A 21,422-nucleotide genomic window follows, 5' to 3' on the forward strand; every position below is an offset into this window, starting at 1 on the left:
CGGTGACCCCGTGTTTCGCCCAGTGAAAGAGCCAACGGCTCTATTTGCTTGAGGGGGTATAAATACGTGTTTGGCCGGCTTGGGGCTTACTCTCTTGGCATTCTAACAGACATAACATCCTTGTGAGCCTAAGCAAACACCTCCCACTCATCTCCTTCATAGATTAAACATCTTTGTGAGATTGGGAGTGATTCCAAGTGCATTTGCTTGAGTGATTGCATCTAGTGGCACTTGGGGATCGATTTGGCTGCGGTTTTCTTGTTACTCTTGGTGGTTGCCGCCACCTAGACGGCTTGGAGCAGCGGAGGAGGATTGGCACGAGTTGGTGATTGTTCGTGGCCATCTCCCGGTGATTGTGAGAGGTTTGTGCCTACCTCGGCGGAGAGCCAAAGGCAACATTAGTGGATTGCTCGTGTCATTGAGCTACCTCACTTGTGGGTAGGTTCTTGTGGTGTCCTAGTGAGGACGAGGTTCGTGCTACACCTCTTAGCCACCGAACCACCAAGTGTTGGTCGACACAACGGGGACGTAGCGTGCCGGCAAGCACGTGAACCTCGGGAGAAAAATCGGTGTCTCAATTGTGTTTGATTGGCATTCTCCCGGTGCTTGATTGTTTATATTGGTGATTGGTTCATCCCCTACACGGCGGTATAAATATCTCATCTTATCTTTACTTACCGCAAACTAGTGTAATTAGTTTAGTTGCTTACTTTGACTTGTGTAGCTTAGTTCTCTAGTGTATCTTGTAAAGTCTTAGTTCTTGTGTGCATAGAGATCTTAGCAACTAGAATTGTTGGGTAGGTGGCTTGCAAACACCCCTTTAGAGCTAGAGCAAAAAGCTTCGCTTTGTTATTTACTAACCTTTTGCTCTAGTGAGTTTGTAGAATTTTTTAAATAGGCTATTCACCCCCCCTCTAGCCATATTAGGACCTTTCAGAGGCGCGCATCCAGGCAATCATAAATTACAAGGCCCAGTACGAGCATGTGAAGATACACAAAGATGTCGCCAGGGACACTACACTGACCAAGGAACAGTTCATGCTTGTAAGTAACATTAATTTCTTGGTAGTTTAAGTAACGTTAATTTGGTCTTGTTAAATTTCATGTTCTTGATCACGTGTAGGTGCCACCGCATTGGGTGGAGGGCAAAGGGATGTGCTGGGAAATGATGGTGGACTGGTGGTGCAGCCAGGAATGGTGGGACCAGCACGACGCTGCCCGCGTGCGACGCAGAAAGATGCCAGGTCCATCACACCATCAAGGGAGCCTTACCCTCGAGGAATACATAGAAAGATATGTAAGTATAAGGATTTATTGATTTATTCTAACGGTCATATGTGCATACCCTCTAATCATCTTCTTGTTTTTTTCGCAGGAAGCCGCACACCCTGGGCAGGATATAGGCCCGTTGGGGGCCTATGCTCTGTCCAAGAAGGGGAAGGCGACAGCCGACATCACCTACAGCTCGGACGACCCTCCTGAGGCGTACACCAACTCCACCGTCCATAGCCGGATCAGCTCATACTGTGATTCAGCACATGCGATCCATGGCCCTGACTTCGATCCCTATAATGAGGCCATTAGTGGAGAAGCAGCCATGAGGGCAGGGGGAGGCAAGCAACATGGGCGGTACTGGGTTGCCGACCCCTTGATTGACTCCTCGAGGACTCCTACTCTCTCCCAGATCAGAGCAAAGGACAGGCGCCAGGGCCAAAGCAGCTCTGGGGTACGCTCGAGGCCGACCGCAGCCGACTGCATCATCACCAACCTCCAGGTTCTCACTGTTTCATTCACGCTCAATCGTTCAATCATAACATAGCTTTGTAACACAAGTGTTCAACCTTGTAGGCCCAGCTTTCGCAAAAGGAAGTCAGGATCACCGAGTTAGAGACACAATACAGGGAGATGGCCATCTACATGCGAACTCGTGGGCTCAGATGGGAGCACCTCCGCCACCAAACTTGTACGTTCCACCCGCTTTAGGTGGACCTAGCCCAGTGAGTTTCACTTCACTTAACCATGCAATCTCTACCATTGTAGATGTAGATGTAATTGTGGTTGCATGCCATCGAGCCGCTGTGGATGTCGGCCGGCCATCGTGCCGCTGTGCTTGTCGGCCTTCGTGCTGATGCTTTTCTTGCAGGTCTTGGGAACCTCCCCGTGCACGGGAGGTGCTGCCAAAATTTTCATTTGAAACCACTATGTATATCTTCAACTTCAAGTATTTAATCTCAAAATTCACTTATGACACGTTTGTCTCATCCTTTGTGCAGCTTCACTCCCAGGGTTCTACTCAAGCGCCCAATGAGCAAAGTCCTCAAGACGGTGGGTGGAGCGACCATGTCAATCCGTACCAACCTCCAGGCGATTCATGGGGCAGACGAGATGGATTCGGTTGGTGAACTTGTAGTTTGTTCATGGAATTTGTCGTTTTATCGGACGTGTTGTTGAACTTGTGGTTTCCTCAGACTTGTGATGGACTTGCTGATGAACATGTGTTTATGTATGTGACATGTACGTTATATGTATGTGAGAGATTTGGTATATCGTGGTTATTGTGGCAAGTGTGTGATATATTGTGATATTTGTGTGCTATGTGTGATTAATGTAAGCTGTGCTATGATACATGTGGCTGCAAAAACAAAAAAAAACTGGAAAGGGGGTTTGCCGTGTGCTAGAGCCATAACACACGGCAAAAACCAATCTTTACCGTGTGCTATGACCATAGCACACAGCAAACCCGCCTACCAGGCCGCCTAGTCCATACCTGGGAAGGAGGTTTGCCGTGTGCCCACCCTGACACACGACAAATATTGAGACTTTGCCGTGTGCCTGCATGGTAGCACACAGCAAAGATTCAATGTTTGCCGTGTGCTACCATGTAGGCACACGGCAAACCCTCTTTAAAAAAATAAAAAATTCATTATAATGTTTACCGTGTGCCCACTCTAGCTCACGGCAAAGGTTTACCGTGTGCAACACACGGCAAACGTTGCCGTCAAACCGTCCCCCACCGTTTCACGCCTTCCGTCACCTTTTTTTTTTGCCGTGAGTCAGTGTTGACTCACGGCAAAACTTCGCCGTGTGCCCGCAATTTCGCCGTGAGCAAAGTTAAAGTTTACCGTGGGAGAATTTGCCGTGTGTTCTTCGTCGTGAGCAACACACGGCAAAGCCTTCGCCGTGAGCGATTTGGGCTTTGCCGTGTGCCCCAGGCACACGGCAAACCCCCCCAATCCGGTAGTGCAATCACGATACGAGGCGCGGTGTCCTGTTCTTGCCCTATTACATATATGATTTTTTTACGCATGTGTCCGCTGCCTTAAGAATTGGCAAACGTGCTTGAGATGGGATAACCCTCCAAATGGATACTCGTGGTTCTACTAAAGCCTTATTTAGTACAGCTTCATGAGTGAAGTTGTTTTCTTCTTCTCTTACAAAAACATGAGTGGGATGAAGCTGAAAAAAATAGCTTATTGCAGCTCTCTCCCTCATTTCTTTTTTCCATCTATGCAAGAAGTAGTTGCTGAAGCTATTTTACCAAACACTTTTTCCAAAATAGTTTAGCTTCATTTAAGAAGTTGCTCATGACGCTATTTTCTAAAAAAACAGCTTTACTAGTGAAGTTGAGTTGTGGCAAAGAGAGCCTAAATGAACTAAATATGCAATTCCTTCTCTCATTTTTTTTCATTTAGTCCATTTAGTTACACTAGAGAAGAACCGCGGGTACCCGTTTGAAGCACCGTCCTCATCTTTGAGCCCTTCGCTATGCTCCAAGTGGCCCAAGCATTGAGGGATCGGTTTCCTCTACTAAGGTTATATATGTCCAACGGGCCGTGTTCGTTGAGCCGCTACGGGCCGTCATGTCTAGCGGGTTGTGCCTTTACGGGTTTCGTGCCTGGCCTTCGGCCCAAGGCACAGCGCGCGGGCCGGTTTTCATGCCAATAAGTACAGTTAATAAATGATAAATCTTTTAACTAACAATATGTCATATGCCTGTGACTCATTCGTAAGTACAGAGTGAGGGCTCAGTTGAACACTAAAAAAAAGTCCAGTAGAAGGAATAATTTTTCCCCCCATTTGTTCGAGAAAAGGCAGAAGGAATAGGTGTGGGCGTGTAGCTCACCACACCTCATGCCGCAAGCCTTGCGCTGTTGTGGACACATAGGCAAGGCAATGACCATCAAAATATATTGGGAAAAAAAAGTATAGATTATATGAAAAAAGAGGAGTGGTTGCGCCGGCCGGCAACAAAGTAAACGGTGACTGGATGTTGCACCCATATGTCACAAGTCGTCGATGTAACGGGCCATTATCCTCCTCATCACGTCGTAGGATACTACTACTAATCTATCAGTGGCAAGAAAGCAGGAAGGTGGTCACACTTGTGAACTTTGCCACTGACATCGGCTATTTCATCAGTTCCACGCTGGTGAGGTGATGCGCGCGCATAGAAAAACAGGGCAAAAGCAACAGTTTCCACTTGCTTGCTGCCTTGGCGGTCAGAGGTTTCCTAGTAGGCACGCGCGCACTGTGACAGCAGCTTATTTTACGGTCACGGGTACCGACAACGGAGCCTCGTCATTCTGTTTGCCGGCCACAACGTCCGTAGCTGGACGGCGGGGGAGGCGGCTACAACTAGAGTCCGGGGCAGCGTCAAAATGGCCAAGATTTTGGTAAAAAAAAAACTCAAACAGTCTTTCTAATTGAATCTTCAGATATAAACATCATCGGTTCAAGACTAGTCAAAAATAGAAAGCGAGGATGACTCATGACTCTTTAGAGTGTACACAAGATATAGAAAAGTTATTGGAGGGTAAAAAATATAGAAAACAGGTTTACTTAAATGTACATTCTGGGAAGCCTCTTAGAGATGCTCTTAATTTTTTTTTAGGGAAAGATGCTCTTAGTCAGATTGTAAAAAAGAAAAAAGTGGTTTTTTCATGGGTTGAAAAATTATATATATCTAACCTGTCACATGTCGATATTTTGTGTACAAAAACATTTGAAATAAATAGCTGGTCTTGAGCCAAACATTTCTTTTTTCGAGCTTATGTTTTGTTGTTCTTCAAGCTTTGTTCAATAAGCACCATGGGTTGGCAAGAAATGCTAGGAACTTTGGTTTGGAGGGATGCTAAGACCCAATTTTAAACCGAGCGAGCAACTCCAGCAGTAGCCCCCAAAACAGAGCCCCTACTTTTTATTTGGGTGCTCCCTCTACTTTTGGGTGCCCAAAATTTTTGCTTCCACTCCAACAGTACCACCTAAATGAAGGCCCCCAAATCCAAACTGGCAGACAATGACATGTGGGACCCACTCGTCATTGGGTCAAACATTTCGCTATTGCATGGCCACAAGAAGGGGAGGCTCGACGCTCACGATAACCATGGCTGGGGCTGCTCCCGCTCATCGAGGAGAGGCCACTCTCACCGGAAGGGATGGCGGCGAGGCCCAACGGTGGAGGTCGGAGGTGGAGGGAGGGAGCGCGGTAGTGAAAATTAGCGCTGGAGGGAGATGGGCGAAGCTGCGCTTGTTCGGTGTGATGAGGTAATTGCCACACCACGCAGGATGAGGGCTGGGCTGTTGGGCCAATAGGAATAAGGGCTGCAGGGAAGATTTGGGTGCCCACCCCAAATTGGAGCTCTAGTAGGGGCCCCGCTGGAGTGCTGTTTTTTACCTGGGCACCCATATTTAGCTATAGGGGCTCAAGTAGGGGCCCTGCTGGAGTTGCTCTCAGTGAGCCGAGCCTAATGAGGTGAGGAGTGTGCGCTTCTTGAGCTTTTCAGAAATCTGAGTTCATTTCATTCAAAAACAAGTCAATGTCATTTTAAAAGGTAACAAGAGAAATGAGTTCAATGGAAGCACTTTTGAGAGGAGCCACCAAGCCAGCTCAAAAGCTTTTTTGTCCAGCGTGCTTGAAGAGAGGAAGAACAGAATGACGAGGCTCCGTGTCGGTAATTCTTGAGTCCTTAGAGTCGTTCAGCTCAAAATCTAGAAAAAGAAAATTTTAGAATCCTTGTTTGAGTCCTTAGAGATTTCAAAAATGTAGAAAAAGAAGTCTTGTTAAAATCCTACTGAGTTTTAACGAACAGACACACAGAATCTAATAAAACACATATTAGATTTTTTTTTATCTAGTACGTACATTCTTATAAAACTCCTAAGGATTCAAACAGGACCTAAAGCAGCTGAGGCTGATGGATTCGGGCATCGCAAGAATCCAGTCTGATTTTCAAAATCCTATAGGCATTCAAACAGCCAAACAGGCCTTCAGGATTGCTACTAGTAAATTCCCACACATCCAAACTTTCTGTTCGTCGTGTTCAAAATTACCGCGAATTCCCACGGTCCCTCGCGGCCGCCGCATTTGCTTCCACCGCCGCCCTGGCCTCTGCCTCCGCCGCCCACGCCATGGCCTCCGCCTCTGCTCTCGCCTTGGCCTCTGCCTCGGCCTTGGCCTTCTCCGCCGCTCTCTTCTTCAGCTCATCGATCGATATCTCAAGGCAGCGAGAAGGCTCGCCGGAGCCCGCGCGCCTGGCCACCATGAGGCACTCGGCGACGTCGGCCGGCGTGAGGTCCTCCTCCCGCAGGAACTCCTCGACGGCGCCGAACAGCTCGTGGTCGTCGACGTCGAGGTAGTTCTTGGCGAGCGTCTGGAACGCCTCGAACCTGCAGTAGGACATCTCGATGTGCATGTCCATCCTGCCGCGCCGGATCAGCGCCGGGTCCAGCTTCTCGACGTGGTTGGTGGTGAACACGACGATCCGCTCGCCGCCGCACGCCGACCACAGCCCGTCGATGAAGTTGAGCAGGCCGGACAGAGTCACCGTGTCGCGCGGCGGCGGCGGCGGCGGCTTCTCGTCGGCCGCCTCTCGCCGCCGCGGCCTGCTGCTGCTGGCGCGGTCGCCGGTGACGTCGAGGGTGCAGTCGATGTCCTCGATGACGATGATGGACTTGCTGGTCGTCTCGATGAGCAGCCTGCGGAGGTCGCTGTTGGTGTGCACCACCGTCAGCTCCACGTCGTAGATGTCGTAGTCGAGGTAGTTGGCCATGGCGGCCACCATGGTGGACTTGCCCGTGCCCGGCGGCCCGTACAGCAGGTACCCGCGCTTCCACGGCTTGCCGGCGCGCCGGTAGAAGTCCCTGCTGTTCCGGAACGTGTCGAGGTCGTCCATGATGTCCCTCTTCTTGGCCCCGTCCATGGCCAGCGTGTCGAACGTCGTCGGGTGGTCGAAGTCGATGTAGCTCCATGACTTGTACTCGTAGCTGCTGCTTGGACGGATCAGATTCACATCATGGACGACGACGCAGATAAAATCAGCAATCAAATCAAATGGATCCATCGAAATAGAGCTTGCGATGCGTACTAGGGATCTCGTGACTTGCTGTTGGTGTAGAGCCGCCGGCGTCGGTTGCTGAAGAGGATCTCGCGGCCCTGGCGGCGGACATGGGGCAGGTACTCGTCGACGACGACCCCGCGGTGGCGGAGGTGGAAGGTGAGCCGCTGGAACCGCCTGTCGCCCTTGCGCTGGCCCTGGACGTCCCTGACGATGACGGAGGACCACCAGAGCGAGACGCCGCGGAACTCGTCGGCGACGTCCTGGCCGTCGCGCATGCTGACGACGAGGCCGTTGCCCTCCCGGGCGCCCTCGGCGCGGAGCTCGCGCGCGTCCTGCGAGCACGCGGCGCCGCTCAGGTACGCCTTCACTTCCTCGTAGGTGGTGTCGCTGTCGGAGACGGGGCCGTACCGGGAGTACCGGACCTCGCCGCCGGGCTCCGAGATGTCGATGGTCACGTAGGGGTCGACGGCGTTGAGCAGGCGCCGCGCGCGGCGCCGGAGGAAGAGGTTGAAGTAGGTCAGGAACAGCCGCCGCGGCGCGTAGGTGGCCACCAGCGACACCACCGGCGCAAGGATGAGCCACGCCGAGCCGAAGTTGGTGTTGGTGAAGAGGGCGGAGAAGGAGCCCAGGTTGGCCAGCACCCACCGCCGCCACCGCGCCAGAGCCCTGTTGCCGTGCTCTGCCATGGCAGCTACGGCTGCGGCGGTGCCAATGTGAGCGAGCAGGGAGATGCCTATTAGTAGCTGGAGAAGCCCGTGCTTGCTGCCGCCGATGAACTCTTCATCAGTCACCGTCTAAGGGCTCTAAGGGCGTGTTTGATTAGTATTTTCGTTTTATTTGGCAATTAGTTTTTAATTATAGACTTATTAGGCTCAAAAAATTCGTCTCATAAATTACATATAAATTATATAATTAGTTATTTTTTATCTATATTTAATACTTCATGCGTATATGTCTAAACATTCGATGTGATATAAGTTAAAGTTTATCAATACAAACCAAACGGGGCCTAAAAGCAACTTTAAGAGTTTGGCTAAAATTAGAAGCCAAATTCTATTGTTTAGCTATTTTGTAAAATATAAAAACTTGTTAAAAAAAAAGAGGTCTACAACAGCCTTGCTATTTTATAAAGTTAGATACAGTGCTTAGCTATATGACCGCTGAAAATCATGGACAACTCTCTATTTTATAAAACCAAATAATACATCTATTGAAACATACTTTTTGAAATAATCTGCGTAAAAAAATAGCCAAGATGTCGAAGATAGCTTTCGTGTACAAAGTACTACCACGGTCCATCCAACTTAACACGCTCCACAGTTTTGCAAGTTGCATATACCCATTTTTTCTGTCAAACGCAAGAAAAGCCAAGATCGAGGTTTTTTTTTTTGGATGAAGTTGATGTGTGTTGACGATGGGCCGTGGAATGAGTCAAGAAACAGTTGGCCGGAGCCCCGTTACGACGACTAGACTAGATGCTGAACCTCAACTACTGAAGTTGCCATTAGTGCGATCCGAATTTGAGTTCTGTTCCAAGCCGTAGAGTAGAGAGATTCGAGATGCTAGGCGCTGTGCTGATCTCAAATCAAGTCAGTTTTTCTCTATAAGTCGTAGAGAGAATCGAGATCTGAATTATCCTAATTAATTCAAATAATACTCTATACGTCTTCACGTGGTCTGAGGTATTGTTTAGTTTCAAAAAATTTTGCAAAATAGGAATAGTAGCACTTTCGTTTGTATTTGACAAATATTGTCCAATCATGAACTAACTAGACTTAAAAGATTTGTCTCGTTAATTCCGACCAAACTGTACAATTAGTTTTATTTTTATCTATATTTAATACTCTATGTAAGTGTCTAAAGATTTAATGTGACGAGGAATCTGAAAAATTTTACAAAATGTTTTGAAAACCAAAACAAGGCCTGAACCGAAAGCATCGTCACACGGCTTCGTCGTCTCCACGTAGACAAAGGTGGTTCCCCGTCGCATCGCGGTCCATTCCAGCGAGTCTCCGGCATTGTCGTCGTCGGAAGCAAATATAAAAAACGGGCAGGAAGAACCTTTCGTCCTCTTTTCTTTTTTTTTTTGTTTACTGGTGTTAAACTTTCTCCATCATCTTGCCACGTGAAAGTGACGGTCTGCGAGGCCATGATATTCGTTTGCGTGGCCGTCACGAACACGTACGGACCATATAGGTTCCGAAAAGTGAAAAGATTTCGGTACTGTAGCACTTTCGTTTGTTTGTGACAAATATTATTCAATCATAGACTAACTAGGATCAAAAGATTCGTCTCATAATTTACAGCTAAACTGTGTAATTAGTTTTTATTTTCGTCTATATTTAATGTTTCATGCATGTGCCACAAAATTTGATGTGACGGAGAATCTTAAAAACTTTTTAGTTTTTCAGGGTGAACTAATCAAGGCCATAGTATGTGCCGGACCGTAGACTTCTGCGTTGACTTTTATCATTGTGGACTTATGGTCTAAAATCCCATAGTCGTCTTTTAAACCACGATGACATTGCAGGTTTAACTGTTCATAGGAGAAATTGCAAAATACAATTGTTTTTTTAAACAAAAAACATAACGTTACAACGGCACTTGAGAGAAGTGTTTGGAAGAAAACAAGACTTTGATGGAACCATTGCGTTAGACATGGTGATATGATGGAACTTTCCTGCTTTTGCTATGTATTATACATCATATTTAGATACATAACAAATCAATGTATCCACAAAAGCTAAATGTCTTACAATTTAAAAATAAGAGGACAGTTCATATTAATGAACAAAGAGTAGCTCTGATACGTCTTTTTAGTGGATCTGTGTCCATTTAGATTCGACTTGATATAGATGCTTATTTTTTTAATAATAAGGATTGAGAAGACATCTACATATAAATGAGTGATTTAAATCTTTCCAGGCGGTGTATGGAAATGCCTCGCTCAACTAACATAATCATTGGCCCATTATCTAAGATGATTCTATGAGGGTTGTTATTTTTATTGTTTTCCCAAACAAAACTCATAAGAAAACATGTCATGGGCTGGACTCATGGGCCTTGGGCTATATGGCGATCTATAGTTGTGTGATACCCTGTCCTTAATGGACGCCGCGGGGTTTCTTTTTATTTTCTGGGGTCATGGACCTTGAGCTAATATATGGCAATCTATGGACTTTCTGCCAGCCTCTGAATTTGATGCAGGCCTTCGACTCGGGCCTGGGAAAGGGAATCGTATTTTCCTCCAATTCACTGCACAGCCAAACAGGCCAGTCCACGGTCTTGTTTAGACTTTGTTTAGTTCGGATAAATTTTGTAAAATTTTTAGATTCTTTGTCACATAGAATCTTACAGTTCATGATGAAGCATTAAATATAGATTAAAAAAACTAATTATACAGTTTGTCTGTAATTTGCGAGCCGAATCTTTTAAGTATAGTTAGTTCATGATTAAATAATATTTGTTAAATACAAACGAAAGTGTTACAGTGTCCATTTTACAAAGTTTTTTTTAACTAAACAAGGCCTTAGTTCCAAAAAAAATTCCAAATTTTTTCAAGATTCTTTGTCACATCGAATCTTTAGACGCATGCATGAAGCATTAAATATAAAAAAAAATAACTAATTACACACTTTACCTATAATTTATGAGATGAATTATTTTGAGTCAGTTAGTCTATGATTAGATAATAATTATCAAATACAAACAAAAATACTACGATAGTCAAACTAAAAAATTTCACCAACTAAACAAGACCCATGAAAACATTTTCAATTCGTCTTGTTTGCCTTGTTTAGTTCCGAAAAGTTTTTGGATTTTAATACTATAGCACTTTCGTTTGTATTTGACAATTATTATCCAACTGTAGATTAAGTAGGCTCAAAAGATTTGTCTCATAAATTACAGATAAACTGTAAAAAATAGTTTTTGTTTTTGTCTATATTTAATACTTTATGCATATGTCATAAGATTCGATGTGATGAGAAATCTTGAAAAAAAATTTGGATTTTGAGGTGATCTAAACAAGGCCCAGGAATCCAAACAGGCCTTGTCTCATAAATTACAGATAAACTGTAAAAATTAGTTTTTGTTTTTTGTCTATATTTAATACTTTATGCATATGCCATAAGATTCGATATGGACGAGAAATCTTGAAAAAATTTAGATTTTGAGGTGATCTAAACAAGGCCCAGGAATCCAAACAGGCCTAGAAGAACCCTGTAACGGGCTCCCAATCGTACGCTGACATTTCGAAACTGTAACGGGCACGTACTACAGCCGGCGCGTGGCCCCATAGAATCTCGTGTGCGCCGTGCAAGAAGAGGCCTCTCGACGTCGCAACCCGCACGGGCGCCATGTCTCTGCCTCCTCCGCGAACAATCCCGGCGCGGTGTGTGCGCGGGTGCGGCGATGGGTGGCTGGCCAACTTCGCGTCGTCGTGGTTCCTGGCGCCGCTGCTCACGGCGTACGTACGCGCCGCGGCGGCTGTTCCTGACCTACTTCAACCGTACCTCTTCCTCCGCCGCACTCCACGTGCGGCGGCTGCTCAACGTCGTCGACCTCTACGTCTCCGTCGACATCCTCGAGTGCCCGGCCCTGGCGCGCCTCATCTCCAGCCTGCAGCCCCTGGCGGAGACCGACACCACCGACTACGAGGAGGTGAAGGCGTACGGCGTACCTGAGCGGCGCCGTGTGCTTGCACCTTGCAGGACGCGCGCGAGCTCCGCGCCGAGGGCGGCGACGGCCTCGTCATCAGCATGCGCGACGGCCAGGACGTCACCGACAAGTTCCGCGGGTGCTTTGGTCCTCGGTGGTGCTGGTCCAGTGGTGAAGCTTTTACGAGCTCGGGCAATTTTTATTAAGAAAAAAAAAATATTTAATTATAAAATTATAGAATTCTATACGAATCTATAAAAAAAATTTCCTTTTAAATTTTGGGGAGAAACCCGGCCGGTCGCCCGAGGTGGCCGGGCGGTGGCTCCGCCAGTGGTGCTGGACGACCTGCTACCGAGCAGGAGCGGCGGCGCCTCACCATAAGTCATGGAGCTAGGTCAACTTCAACCACCTGACAACGTTCGACACGCTGGCCATGGAACCGGCCAAGAAGAAAGATCATGGACGACCTCGACGCGTTCCGAATTAGACGGATCTATATAGATAGTATAAGGTGCGAGCGCACCCACAAAAAATATTAAAAATATAGTAATTATGATTAAATTTTTCGGTCGCAGTCCTTCTTCCTTCCTCCTTCTCTCCTTCACTTTCCCGGCCCATTCCCTTCACTCTCTCCTCTTCCCCACCTGGGCCAGCCCCAACTCCGCCTCCCTCTCCTCACTGACATAATGGCCCTAGCGTCATTTTTTTTTTTGTAGAAATCAAGTTGTTGGAACATAGAGTTGCACAAAACAATAGTACTCCTACAATTGCAAATTAAAAAGTTTTCACGGTCCAAGTCAGGCCAGTCACCGTGACTCGTCAGGCATAATCTCAACAAGGGAACCCAGAAACGCTGAAGTATGCTGCTGCTGCTGCTGCTTTAGCAGTTAGCACTGGTCAAGGCCACACGTCTCTTGTGAAACCTTCTCCTGTCACAAGCACGAGGCCTGCTGTTTTCCGGAGCGCAAGCCGTGCATCCCATGCACATCCACGCATGTTTCCACACGGTACATCGCAGTAGTCTAATGAGCAGAACAGCAGATCCTGGCCTCTCTCACACTTCAATTCACCATATTTCTGCTTAATGAAATACATGCCGCGTATGTTCTCGGTTTTTTTTTGGGCCATGTTTGATGTTTTGCTCAAACTGAAGATGTACCAATAAACAAGGCTGCTAGCTAGTTCAATGCATGTTTGAAGATGGAGAAACTCCTTATTAAACCACCCAGCACATTACAAATGCAACTCCAACATGATTGGATTAATTGCTGCAGCTACCAAGTTACCAACACAACAAGACGCACTTAAACAAACGACATTGTTATCGAAGGCCTAATCTTGTATCTCCTCCTTGGCCTGGACCACGACGTCGCTGCGACTGGCGCCGCCGGTCTTGGCCTTGGCCTTGGCCTTCTTCTGCAGCGCCGCCACCAGGCCGGTCAGGCACGAGTCCACGCCGCCGCCGCCACCGTCGCCGTCGTTGGCGCGCTTGGGCGTCAGGAGCTCGGCGACGTCGGCGGTGGTGATGTCGATCTCGCGCAGCAGCACGCGGACGTCGTCGAACACAGGGTGCGCGTCCACGGCGAGGTAGTTCCTCGCCAGGACCTTGAAGGCCTCGAAGCAGCAGTAGGACATCTCGATGTGCTTGTCCATGCGGCCGCGCCGGACCATCGCCGGGTCCAGCCGCTCCACGTGGTTCGTCGTGAGCACGATGACGCGCTCGCCGCCGCACGCCGACCAGAGGCCGTCGATGAAGTTGAGCAGGCCGGAGAGCGTCACCTTACTGGCTGTCGCGTCGCGGGCTGACGAATGCTCGCCCTCGGTCGTCGGCGCCTTCGGCCTCTTCTTCTTCTTGCTGCGCTTGCCGGTGAGGTCGAGGGAGCAGTCGATGTCCTCGATGACGATGATGGACTTGCCCCTGGTCTCGATGAACATGCGCCGGAGGTCCTTGTTGGTGGCCACGGACGTGAGCTCGATGTCGTAGATGTCGTAGTCGAGGTAGTTGGCCATGGCGGCGATCATGGACGACTTGCCCGTGCCCGGCGGGCCGTGCAGGAGGTACCCGCGCTTCCACGCTTTGCCGATGCGCGCGTAGTACTCCTTCCCGTTCCGGAACGCGTCGAGGTCGGCCATGATCTCCCGCTTCTTGGCCGGGTCCATGGCCAGCGTGTCGAACGTCGACGGGTGCTCGAACACCACGTGCCTCCACATCGAGCACCACCCGCCGCCGGCGTTGGTGAAGAGCTTCCGTTGCCGTCCGGCGACCATGACGGCGCGGCCCTCGCGGCAGACGTGGGGGAGGTACGAGTCCACGACGAGCTCGCGGTGGCGCCGGTGGAACACGAGCCGGTACGTGCGTCCGCCGTCGTCGACGTCGTCGCGGCCGTCTGAGCCACGGTGGCGTCCGGCGGACGCGGGCACGGAGTGCCACCACACGGTGGCGCCGCGGAACACGTCGCTGACCTCCTCGTTGTCGCCCATGCTGAGCAAGAAGCGGTCCCGGCCGCTGCTGGCGGGCGCGCTCTCGGCCCGGAGCGCCCGTGCCCAGCGCGCGCACCGGTGGCTCAGGTAGGCCTTGGCGTGCTCGTACAGGTCCCCGCAGCCCTTCATCCGCTCCCCGCCGTCGTGCTCGGCGACGGTGTGCGGTCGTGCTTTTCCCGTTCGACGAGCCCCAGGAGCCGCTGCGCGTGGCGACGCAGGAAGCTGGCGGCGAAGCTGCGTAGCTGCTCGTGTGGGAGGAGGTAGGAGCGCACCATGCTCCACGCGAGCATCGCGCCGGCGAGCGCTGACCAGGGCGAAACCGGCGCTGGGTTCTTCTTCTTCATGCTTCTTGGGCGCGGCGGCATGTTGTGTTGCAGGCTGCAGGCTCTGGACTGTGGACTGTGGCGTGACTCTGAATTCATCCGGTCAAAGCTGGCCAGGTTCCAGCGGTACGGCAGGCCCATTCCAGCCAGAACCCAGGATGATTTTAGTCAACCAAACATCCAAAAACTGACCCAAATGAGCCATGGCCAAGGTGGGCTACCAACCAAACACACCCATAGAGACGAACGGTCGATAGCTGTCAGGTTGTGGGCCCCATGGCCATAGGCTTTCTGTCTTTGGACATATTGCTCGTTTTGTAGTTGTAACTTGTAAGGATGGCGATGAGAGCTCTAAATTGATATTCATAGTCCTTTTCTAGTCTAATTTAATAAAATATAAAATAAATAAATAATGAGAAAAAAATTATTTATTTAGTTCATTAAATTAAATAGAGAATAATCATAAATACCCGTTTAGACCACTATTCTCATCCTTACACCCATGTTACTGCTTCAACCATTGCAGCGAGTAACTGCATTTTGTGTCAAATTAAAGGTTATTTTAAATTTTAGAATGTATTGTTCGTTGTTGATTTGTTGTGAGAAATGTGTACCTTTGTTTTGTCTGTTCTAGCAGGATATCCTGTTCGCTTGAGCTTATCAACTGAATCCATCAGTAATATTTTTTTCTCACAATAAATCAGCAACCAGTATTTTCTGTCATAGCTTTTCAGCAAGATAGGGCTGCCAAGGCACCGGAACTGGTGTGAAGCACAACACTAAGTATTCAGAATTTCAGATGAAGAACAGCAGTGAACCGAGGGCGAATTTGGTTAGTGTTCTTGTCTCACTCCACCTCTGAACCTCTACACTCAGCCAATGCCAACTAATTAATCCATCCATAGAGAAGGCCAAACAATAACAAAACACCTTACGAGTGTCTCTAAGCACAGATTGACCAAAGAAGGATAATCAAACAAGGTTAACTCAATTCATGTCTGAAGATGAACCTAAAGTCACAGACCACTACAGTACATTAGGAATAATGCAACTCCCATAAGGATTGCAACATAACACAGGATGCAGTTAAACAAACGACATCTTGGATCAGCTAGGTCTACTCATCCTCCACTACCTCCTCGTCGTCGTGGATGACGATGCTGCAACTGGCGCCACAGGCCTCAGCCGTGGTGGCCTTCTTGGCCACCTGCAGCGCCTTCACGAGGTTGGCGAGGCACGAGTCCTCGGCGGCGGCGGCGGCGGCGCACTTGGGCGTCAGGAGCTCGGCGACGTCGGCGGGCGTCATGTCCACCTCCTGCAGCAGCGCCCGGACGTCGTCGAACAGAGGGTGGGCGTCCACGGCGAGGTAGTTCCTGGCCAGCAACTTGAAGGCCTCGAAGCAGCAGTAGGACATCTCGATGTGCTTGTCCATGCGGCCGCGCCGGATCAGCGCCGGGTCCAGCCGCTCCACGTGGTTCGTCGTGAACACGATGATGCGCTCGCCGCCGCACGCCGACCAGAGGCCGTCGATGAAGTTGAGCAGGCCGGAGAGCGTCACTTTACTGGCTGTCGCGTCGCGGGGTGAGGACTGCTCGCCCTCGGACGCCGGCGGCGGCGCCTTCGTCACGTCATCGTCGGCGGGACCGGGACCGGGAACCAGCACCGGCGCCTTCTTCGGCTTCTTCTTGCTGCGGTTGCCGGTGAGGTCGAGGGAGCAGTCGATGTCCTCGATGACGATGATGGACTTGCCCTTCGTCTCGATGAACATGCGCCGGAGGTCGGTGTTGGTGGCCACGGATGTCAGCTCGATGTCGTAGATGTTGTAGTCGAGGTAGTTGGCCATGGCGGCGATCATGGTGGACTTGCCCGTCCCCGGCGGGCCGTACAGGAGGTAGCCGCGCTTCCACGCCTTGCCGATGCGCGCGTAGTAGTCCTTCCCGTTCCGGAACGCGTCGAGGTCGTCCATGATCTCCCGCTTCTTAGCCGGGTCCATGGCCAGCGTGTCGAACGTCGACGGGTGCTCGAACACCACGTGCCTCCAGTTCCCGTACCTGTTGCCAAGAAGAACAGAGCACGGCGGCGCAGGGGTTAATCGCGAGGAAATCAAGCACTGACCACCAGTGCGTGGTCCGGCTCCGGCCGGCCGGACAACAACAATAGGTCCCGTCCCGGCCCACCTGTCGCCGGAGTTGGTGAAGAGCTTCCGGCGGCGGTTGGCGGCCATGATGGCGCGGCCCTCGCGGCAGACATGGGGAAGGTAGGACTCGACGACGAGGTCGCGGTGGCGCTGGTGGAACACGAGGCGGTACGTGCGGCCGGCGCCGTCCAGGACGACGCCGCCGCCGCCGCCGCCGCCGCCGTACCACGTGATGGGACCATGGTGGCGGGAGGGCGACGGCACGGAGTGCCACCACACGGTGGCGCCGCGGAACTCGTCGGTGACCTCCTCGTTGTCGCCCAGGGTGAGCACGAAGCGGTCGGCGTTGCGCGCGGGCTCGGCGCGGAGCGCCCGCGCACGGCGCGCGCACCGGTGGCTGAGGTACGCTTTGGCATGCTCGTACACGTCCCCGCGCTTCAGCCGCTCGCCGTCGTACTCGGCGACGGTGACGGTGAGGTAAGGGTCGGCGAGCGCCACAAGCCACCGCGCGTGGCGCCGGAGGAAGCGCCCGGCGAAGTGGTCCAGCAGCTGGCGCGGGAGGTAGGGCCGCAGCATGCTCCACACGAGCATCACGCCGGCGAGCGACGACCAGAGGCCGCCGATCTGCTCCAGCAGCCCAGGCGAGACCGGCGCCGGACTCTTCATGGCTCTCGGTCTCGGGTGTGGCGGCATGTGGGCACTCCTCTGCTGTGCACTGCGGAACGTGGACTGTGCTGTGCACTACCGGGTGGTGGATATGTGGAGAAGAAAAGGTGCCTGTCAGGGTGTGGGACCCACTGGCTGCCGTTGCTCAATGCTCGTACTTGCCAATGGGTTCGGCCTTCTGCGGCGTCCTCTGATTTTGGACATTTTGCTCGTGATTAACTGAGCAGCATAAGCTCCAAAGGACTTCTCAATACTAGGCCTCCTTTAGTTTCCGAGAAATTTTATAAAATCAGATTTCTTGTCACATCGAATTTTACGGCAGATATAGAGCATTAAATATAAATTAACAAAATAACTAATTATATAGTTTGTTCGTAATTTAGGAGATAATTTTTTGAACCTAATTAATTTATGATTAGACAATATTTGTTAAATGTAAATGAAAGTGCTACAATGTTCTCGGTCGTACGATTATTATAGTGGGAACCCATGAAGCCTTAAAATAACCGGCTCGTTGAGATCTTGTCCATGGTTTATTTTAGATTTTGTGAAAGTTGGAACCATTTTTGCTACAGTGGTCAATGATGTTCAACAATGCATTCAAAGTTTGTGCTAGACACAGTGGAAGCCTGATGAAATGGAGCCTTAGTATACATGCTTGATTCATGCATTGTGTTTCAATTATGCCCCACCTAGCTACTAGCGTGGCATACGAAATACTGCCTCCGCCACATGGTATTCGATCTTTCATGCAAAATGAACCGTAGTTTCTTGACGTCGTGTCACCAATCTACGCCTGGTGCGGCTACCCCTAATTGTTACTCCATCTATCCCTGTAATTAAGCTGTAACTTCTAGAGTTGTCTTAAGTCAAATTTTAAAAATTTTGACCAAATTTATAGAAAAAAATACTAAAATTTATAGTATCAAATTAATATTATTAGATTTATCATAGAATATATTTTTATAAGATACTCATTTTATATCATAGATATTATGCTTTTTTCTATAAAGTTAATGGAAGTTTAAAGAATTTTACCGATATGGATTCTGTGAGTTGAAGCTTCTACAAACAAGGAGTAGTCGGCTGCACCATTATTGTGGCGGTCATGAGAGGAGATTAGGTAGGAGAGGAGAGATTTCACGAAGAGGGGATCGGAATATGGGAGTGGCAGCGACGATGTGGTTGCTAGTCGTGACCATGAATACAGAGTGCATCGGTTGCGGCTAATGCATAGTGGTGACTGGTGAGGAGCAACAAATGGTTCACGTTGGTGTTTGGGTGTGGATGAGGAGGCGCCCCTATTCGACACGACAACACGTTACACGTCGTCAATAGGGGTGTTATTTGCCTCGGCTGTAGTTGTGTGGTGGATGATGAAAAAAAAAAGGAAGTATATATGCTTCATGGTGGGGACACTAGTGGTCGGTGTGGTTCGACGACCAGCACTAGAAACACCCAAAGGTATGTTCTTCAACACCTAAAATCTTGATCGAACTCCACCAGTAATCCTTAATGTGGGTTGTGTGTCATACTACGTACTAGTAATTAATTTCAGACATTTCTTATTACACTTAGGGCCTACTTTGGCATAGTTTTTATTGTCGGGTCAGTTCGGCTAACTGTTTTTTGGCTGATGATGATGCTGATTTGTTGCGAGAGAAAAACAATATTCCATAACTGAAAAGTAAAAGTGATTTTAGCTTACAAGCTCATTCCTCCTGTCATGTCAAGGGTACTGTAGTAACGCGAGCTATTTTTCTCTCTCACCATAAAATGCACTAGTACTAAAGCAAGGATTTTTTTTATACTTCACTAACTACTGAAGCCATGTATTTTAGGCTTCACTGACTTCGGCTTGTTAATTAAAGCTATGTTACTATAAGCTAAAGCCCCACAAAGCCATAACAAAGAGAGACCCTTAGCAAACCTGGATGCTATTTTTATGATTTTCTATCAACATCATACAGAGTATTATTGAAAAAGAAAAAAGTTTAACCAACTTTCTACATGTGTTGTCTAGTGGCTTTGTCCGTAGAATCTAAGATCATTCTGATTCTGAATTTTTGCATGAGAACGGAGAACCTATAACACTAATAGCTTTGATTTTGTCTTTGGACAATCACCATGTACTCGTCAACTGTTTCACTTGTTTGTTTCTGCACCGTTGGAGTCGTGACTTTGCTGGCAGCAGACCAGAAAGGGTTCTGAAGCGACTGAGCCTGGGAGAAAGCGGTGCTTTATCCTATCCTCGTCCGGCGTCTGCCAACAGCAGAGGCCAGAGGAGGCATTATCCTCTGAAAAGGCTAGCGGGTCACGATCACGACAAGCTCGTGCTGGCGGTGGTGGCCGCTGTACTTCGTTCAGAGGATCGATCATCATGCCATCCACGTATATGTCCTCCAAACTCTAATAAACATAAAACTATATATATACTTGACAAAAGTCACACTGCACGTAAACTGATTAGTGCTGAATCCAGTCATTAGTACGTGAGCCACAATGCATGTAAAACCACTTGACAAAAGTCACTAGAACTTAGAACCAGCTGGGACGATGGGAAAAGCATCCTTGGAGCCCAGCAATTTCGGAGACACACATTGCATGCGAGTAAAAGATGCCAGAGACTCCAACGACGTGAAAGCGAATCATGCTCCGCAACACAACATCAAAGACGGCAACTTCTCTTCCTTGGCTGCTGGAAGGCCCTCTTTCTTCTAGCGTGGCTAGAAAATAAGCTAGGCAGATTGAGCCTGTCTCTAGCGAGTCAAGATGGACTTGTTTGGTTGTATATATTATCTAAATCTGTCTAGTTTTTAGTGTGTTTGGTTGGTTGGTTTAGCTTGAATAGAGTCATCTCTTTATAATTCGTCGAACAACACCTGCTGTGCACCACTTCTCATGAACGCCATCGGAGGGGCAGCAGCTCCGGACGGAGCTCAGCACGAACACAAAAAAAACATGGAAGATAGCACCAGCAGCAGTCCATCATCTCCTCCGGCACGCCACCACCGCATTGCAGCATCCTGCTGCTCCTCCGACGACGACGTCGCCGCCACCATCGCACGCACCGCCGTTTGGCCCCGTGTGCTGCGTGAGCCCATAGGAGATCTAGCCAGCGGAGTTCGTCGGAGCTCAAGGACGCAGAGGAGATGCGGGGGAGGTGAAGGAGGAGCGGCTTCGTCCGATGGCGAGTCGCGGTGAAGGAGCTGCCGACCTCTCCTCCATCCTCCTCCACGGCACGCTTCTGGTGTCGGCGCCAGGCATCCTCCTCCCAGCCCACCTCGACGCTCTCAATGGTCGCGTGCTGGCGAGCGAGGGCTCTGACGGAGTGGCTCGTTGCAGATCCGATATGATGGGGTGGTGACCGGCAGGAGCTCTAGTGGAGAGGCGCAAAGTATCGGTCAGAAGGATCAGCGGTGGTGACAAGGACAGGACAGGAGAGGTAATGAGAACGACCACAGGAGCTGGCTCTGGCCTGGCCTAGATTGAACGATCAATTTGGTTATTCTCTAAATTAAAGGGGTACTTTCGGCCAACAAAGGTAGGCTCTAGCCCGTTTACAGACAACTAAACCAACCAAATTTAGCTCTAGAAATCCAAGGCCCAAGTTAGCCACCCAACCATAACGGGCTCCGGCTACTCATCACGTAACAACACTATTTGCTACTGTTGCACAAACTCTTTCTATAGCTGTAGTTGAAAATCTATCTATTTCTATTTCCTACTACTAAATTGTAAAAATTTTAATCTGTCAAAAAATTTTCTGCTCGTCAGTGCTGACTCAGCCCGCCCACGCGTCCGTCCGTCTGGATGGAA

General features: G+C 49.4%; 3 protein-coding genes across 4 annotated transcripts; all 3 read right to left on the reverse strand.

The window, feature by feature from the left end:
* On the reverse strand, positions 6,042-8,115 carry LOC8063667 (AAA-ATPase At3g28610). 2 transcript variants are annotated; one of them, XM_021454931.1, is made up of 2 exons: positions 7,365-8,115; positions 6,042-7,263 (listed from the first exon to the last, which is right to left on the reverse strand). In XM_021454931.1, exons 1-2 carry the CDS (start codon positions 8,021-8,023, stop codon positions 6,327-6,329), a joined length of 1,596 nt encoding a protein of 531 aa, XP_021310606.1. In that variant the 5' UTR covers positions 8,024-8,115; the 3' UTR covers positions 6,042-6,326. The 2 variants fall into 2 exon arrangements, with proteins under 2 accessions (XP_021310606.1, XP_002461623.1); XM_002461578.2 differs by having other exon boundaries at positions 6,042-7,266; positions 7,365-8,113.
* LOC8063668 (AAA-ATPase At3g28600) lies at positions 13,151-15,474 on the reverse strand. The gene is made up of 3 exons (XM_021453342.1): positions 15,415-15,474; positions 15,299-15,333; positions 13,151-14,889 (listed from the first exon to the last, which is right to left on the reverse strand). Exons 1-3 carry the CDS (start codon positions 15,472-15,474, stop codon positions 13,329-13,331), a joined length of 1,656 nt encoding a protein of 551 aa, XP_021309017.1. The 3' UTR covers positions 13,151-13,328.
* Positions 15,732-17,587, reverse strand: LOC8075076 (AAA-ATPase ASD, mitochondrial). Its single transcript, XM_002461580.2, has 2 exons — positions 16,978-17,587; positions 15,732-16,851 (listed from the first exon to the last, which is right to left on the reverse strand). The coding sequence occupies exons 1-2, from the start codon at positions 17,526-17,528 to the stop codon at positions 15,918-15,920; spliced, it is 1,485 nt and encodes a 494-aa protein (XP_002461625.2). The 5' UTR covers positions 17,529-17,587; the 3' UTR covers positions 15,732-15,917.

Source organism: Sorghum bicolor, chromosome 2, assembly GCF_000003195.3.
Source record: "Sorghum bicolor cultivar BTx623 chromosome 2, Sorghum_bicolor_NCBIv3, whole genome shotgun sequence".
Lineage (NCBI taxonomy): Eukaryota > Viridiplantae > Streptophyta > Magnoliopsida > Poales > Poaceae > Sorghum > Sorghum bicolor.

Bases quoted from the DNA above. Each gene is read 5' to 3' on its own strand.
- LOC8063667 (XM_002461578.2), bottom strand. From the start codon at position 8,023: ATGGCAGAGCACGGCAACAGGGCTCTGGCGCGGTGGCGGCGGTGGGTG. The intron at 7,267-7,364 runs GTACGCATCGCA...CCGTCCAAGCAG, and splicing joins AGCAAGTCACGAGATCCCTA to CAGCTACGAGTACAAGTCAT.
- LOC8075076 (XM_002461580.2), bottom strand. From the start codon at position 17,528: ATGCTCGTGTGGAGCATGCTGCGGCCCTACCTCCCGCGCCAGCTGCTG. The intron at 16,852-16,977 runs GTGGGCCGGGAC...TCTTGGCAACAG, and splicing joins TTCACCAACTCCGGCGACAG to GTACGGGAACTGGAGGCACG.
- LOC8063668 (XM_021453342.1), bottom strand. From the start codon at position 15,474: ATGGATTCAGTTGATAAGCTCAAGCGAACAGGATATCCTGCTAGAACA. The intron at 15,334-15,414 runs GTACACATTTCT...CACAAAATGCAG, and splicing joins CTAGAACAGACAAAACAAAG to TTACTCGCTGCAATGGTTGA. The intron at 14,890-15,298 runs GTAAGGATGAGA...GGATGAATTCAG, and splicing joins GTTGAAGCAGTAACATGGGT to AGTCACGCCACAGTCCACAG.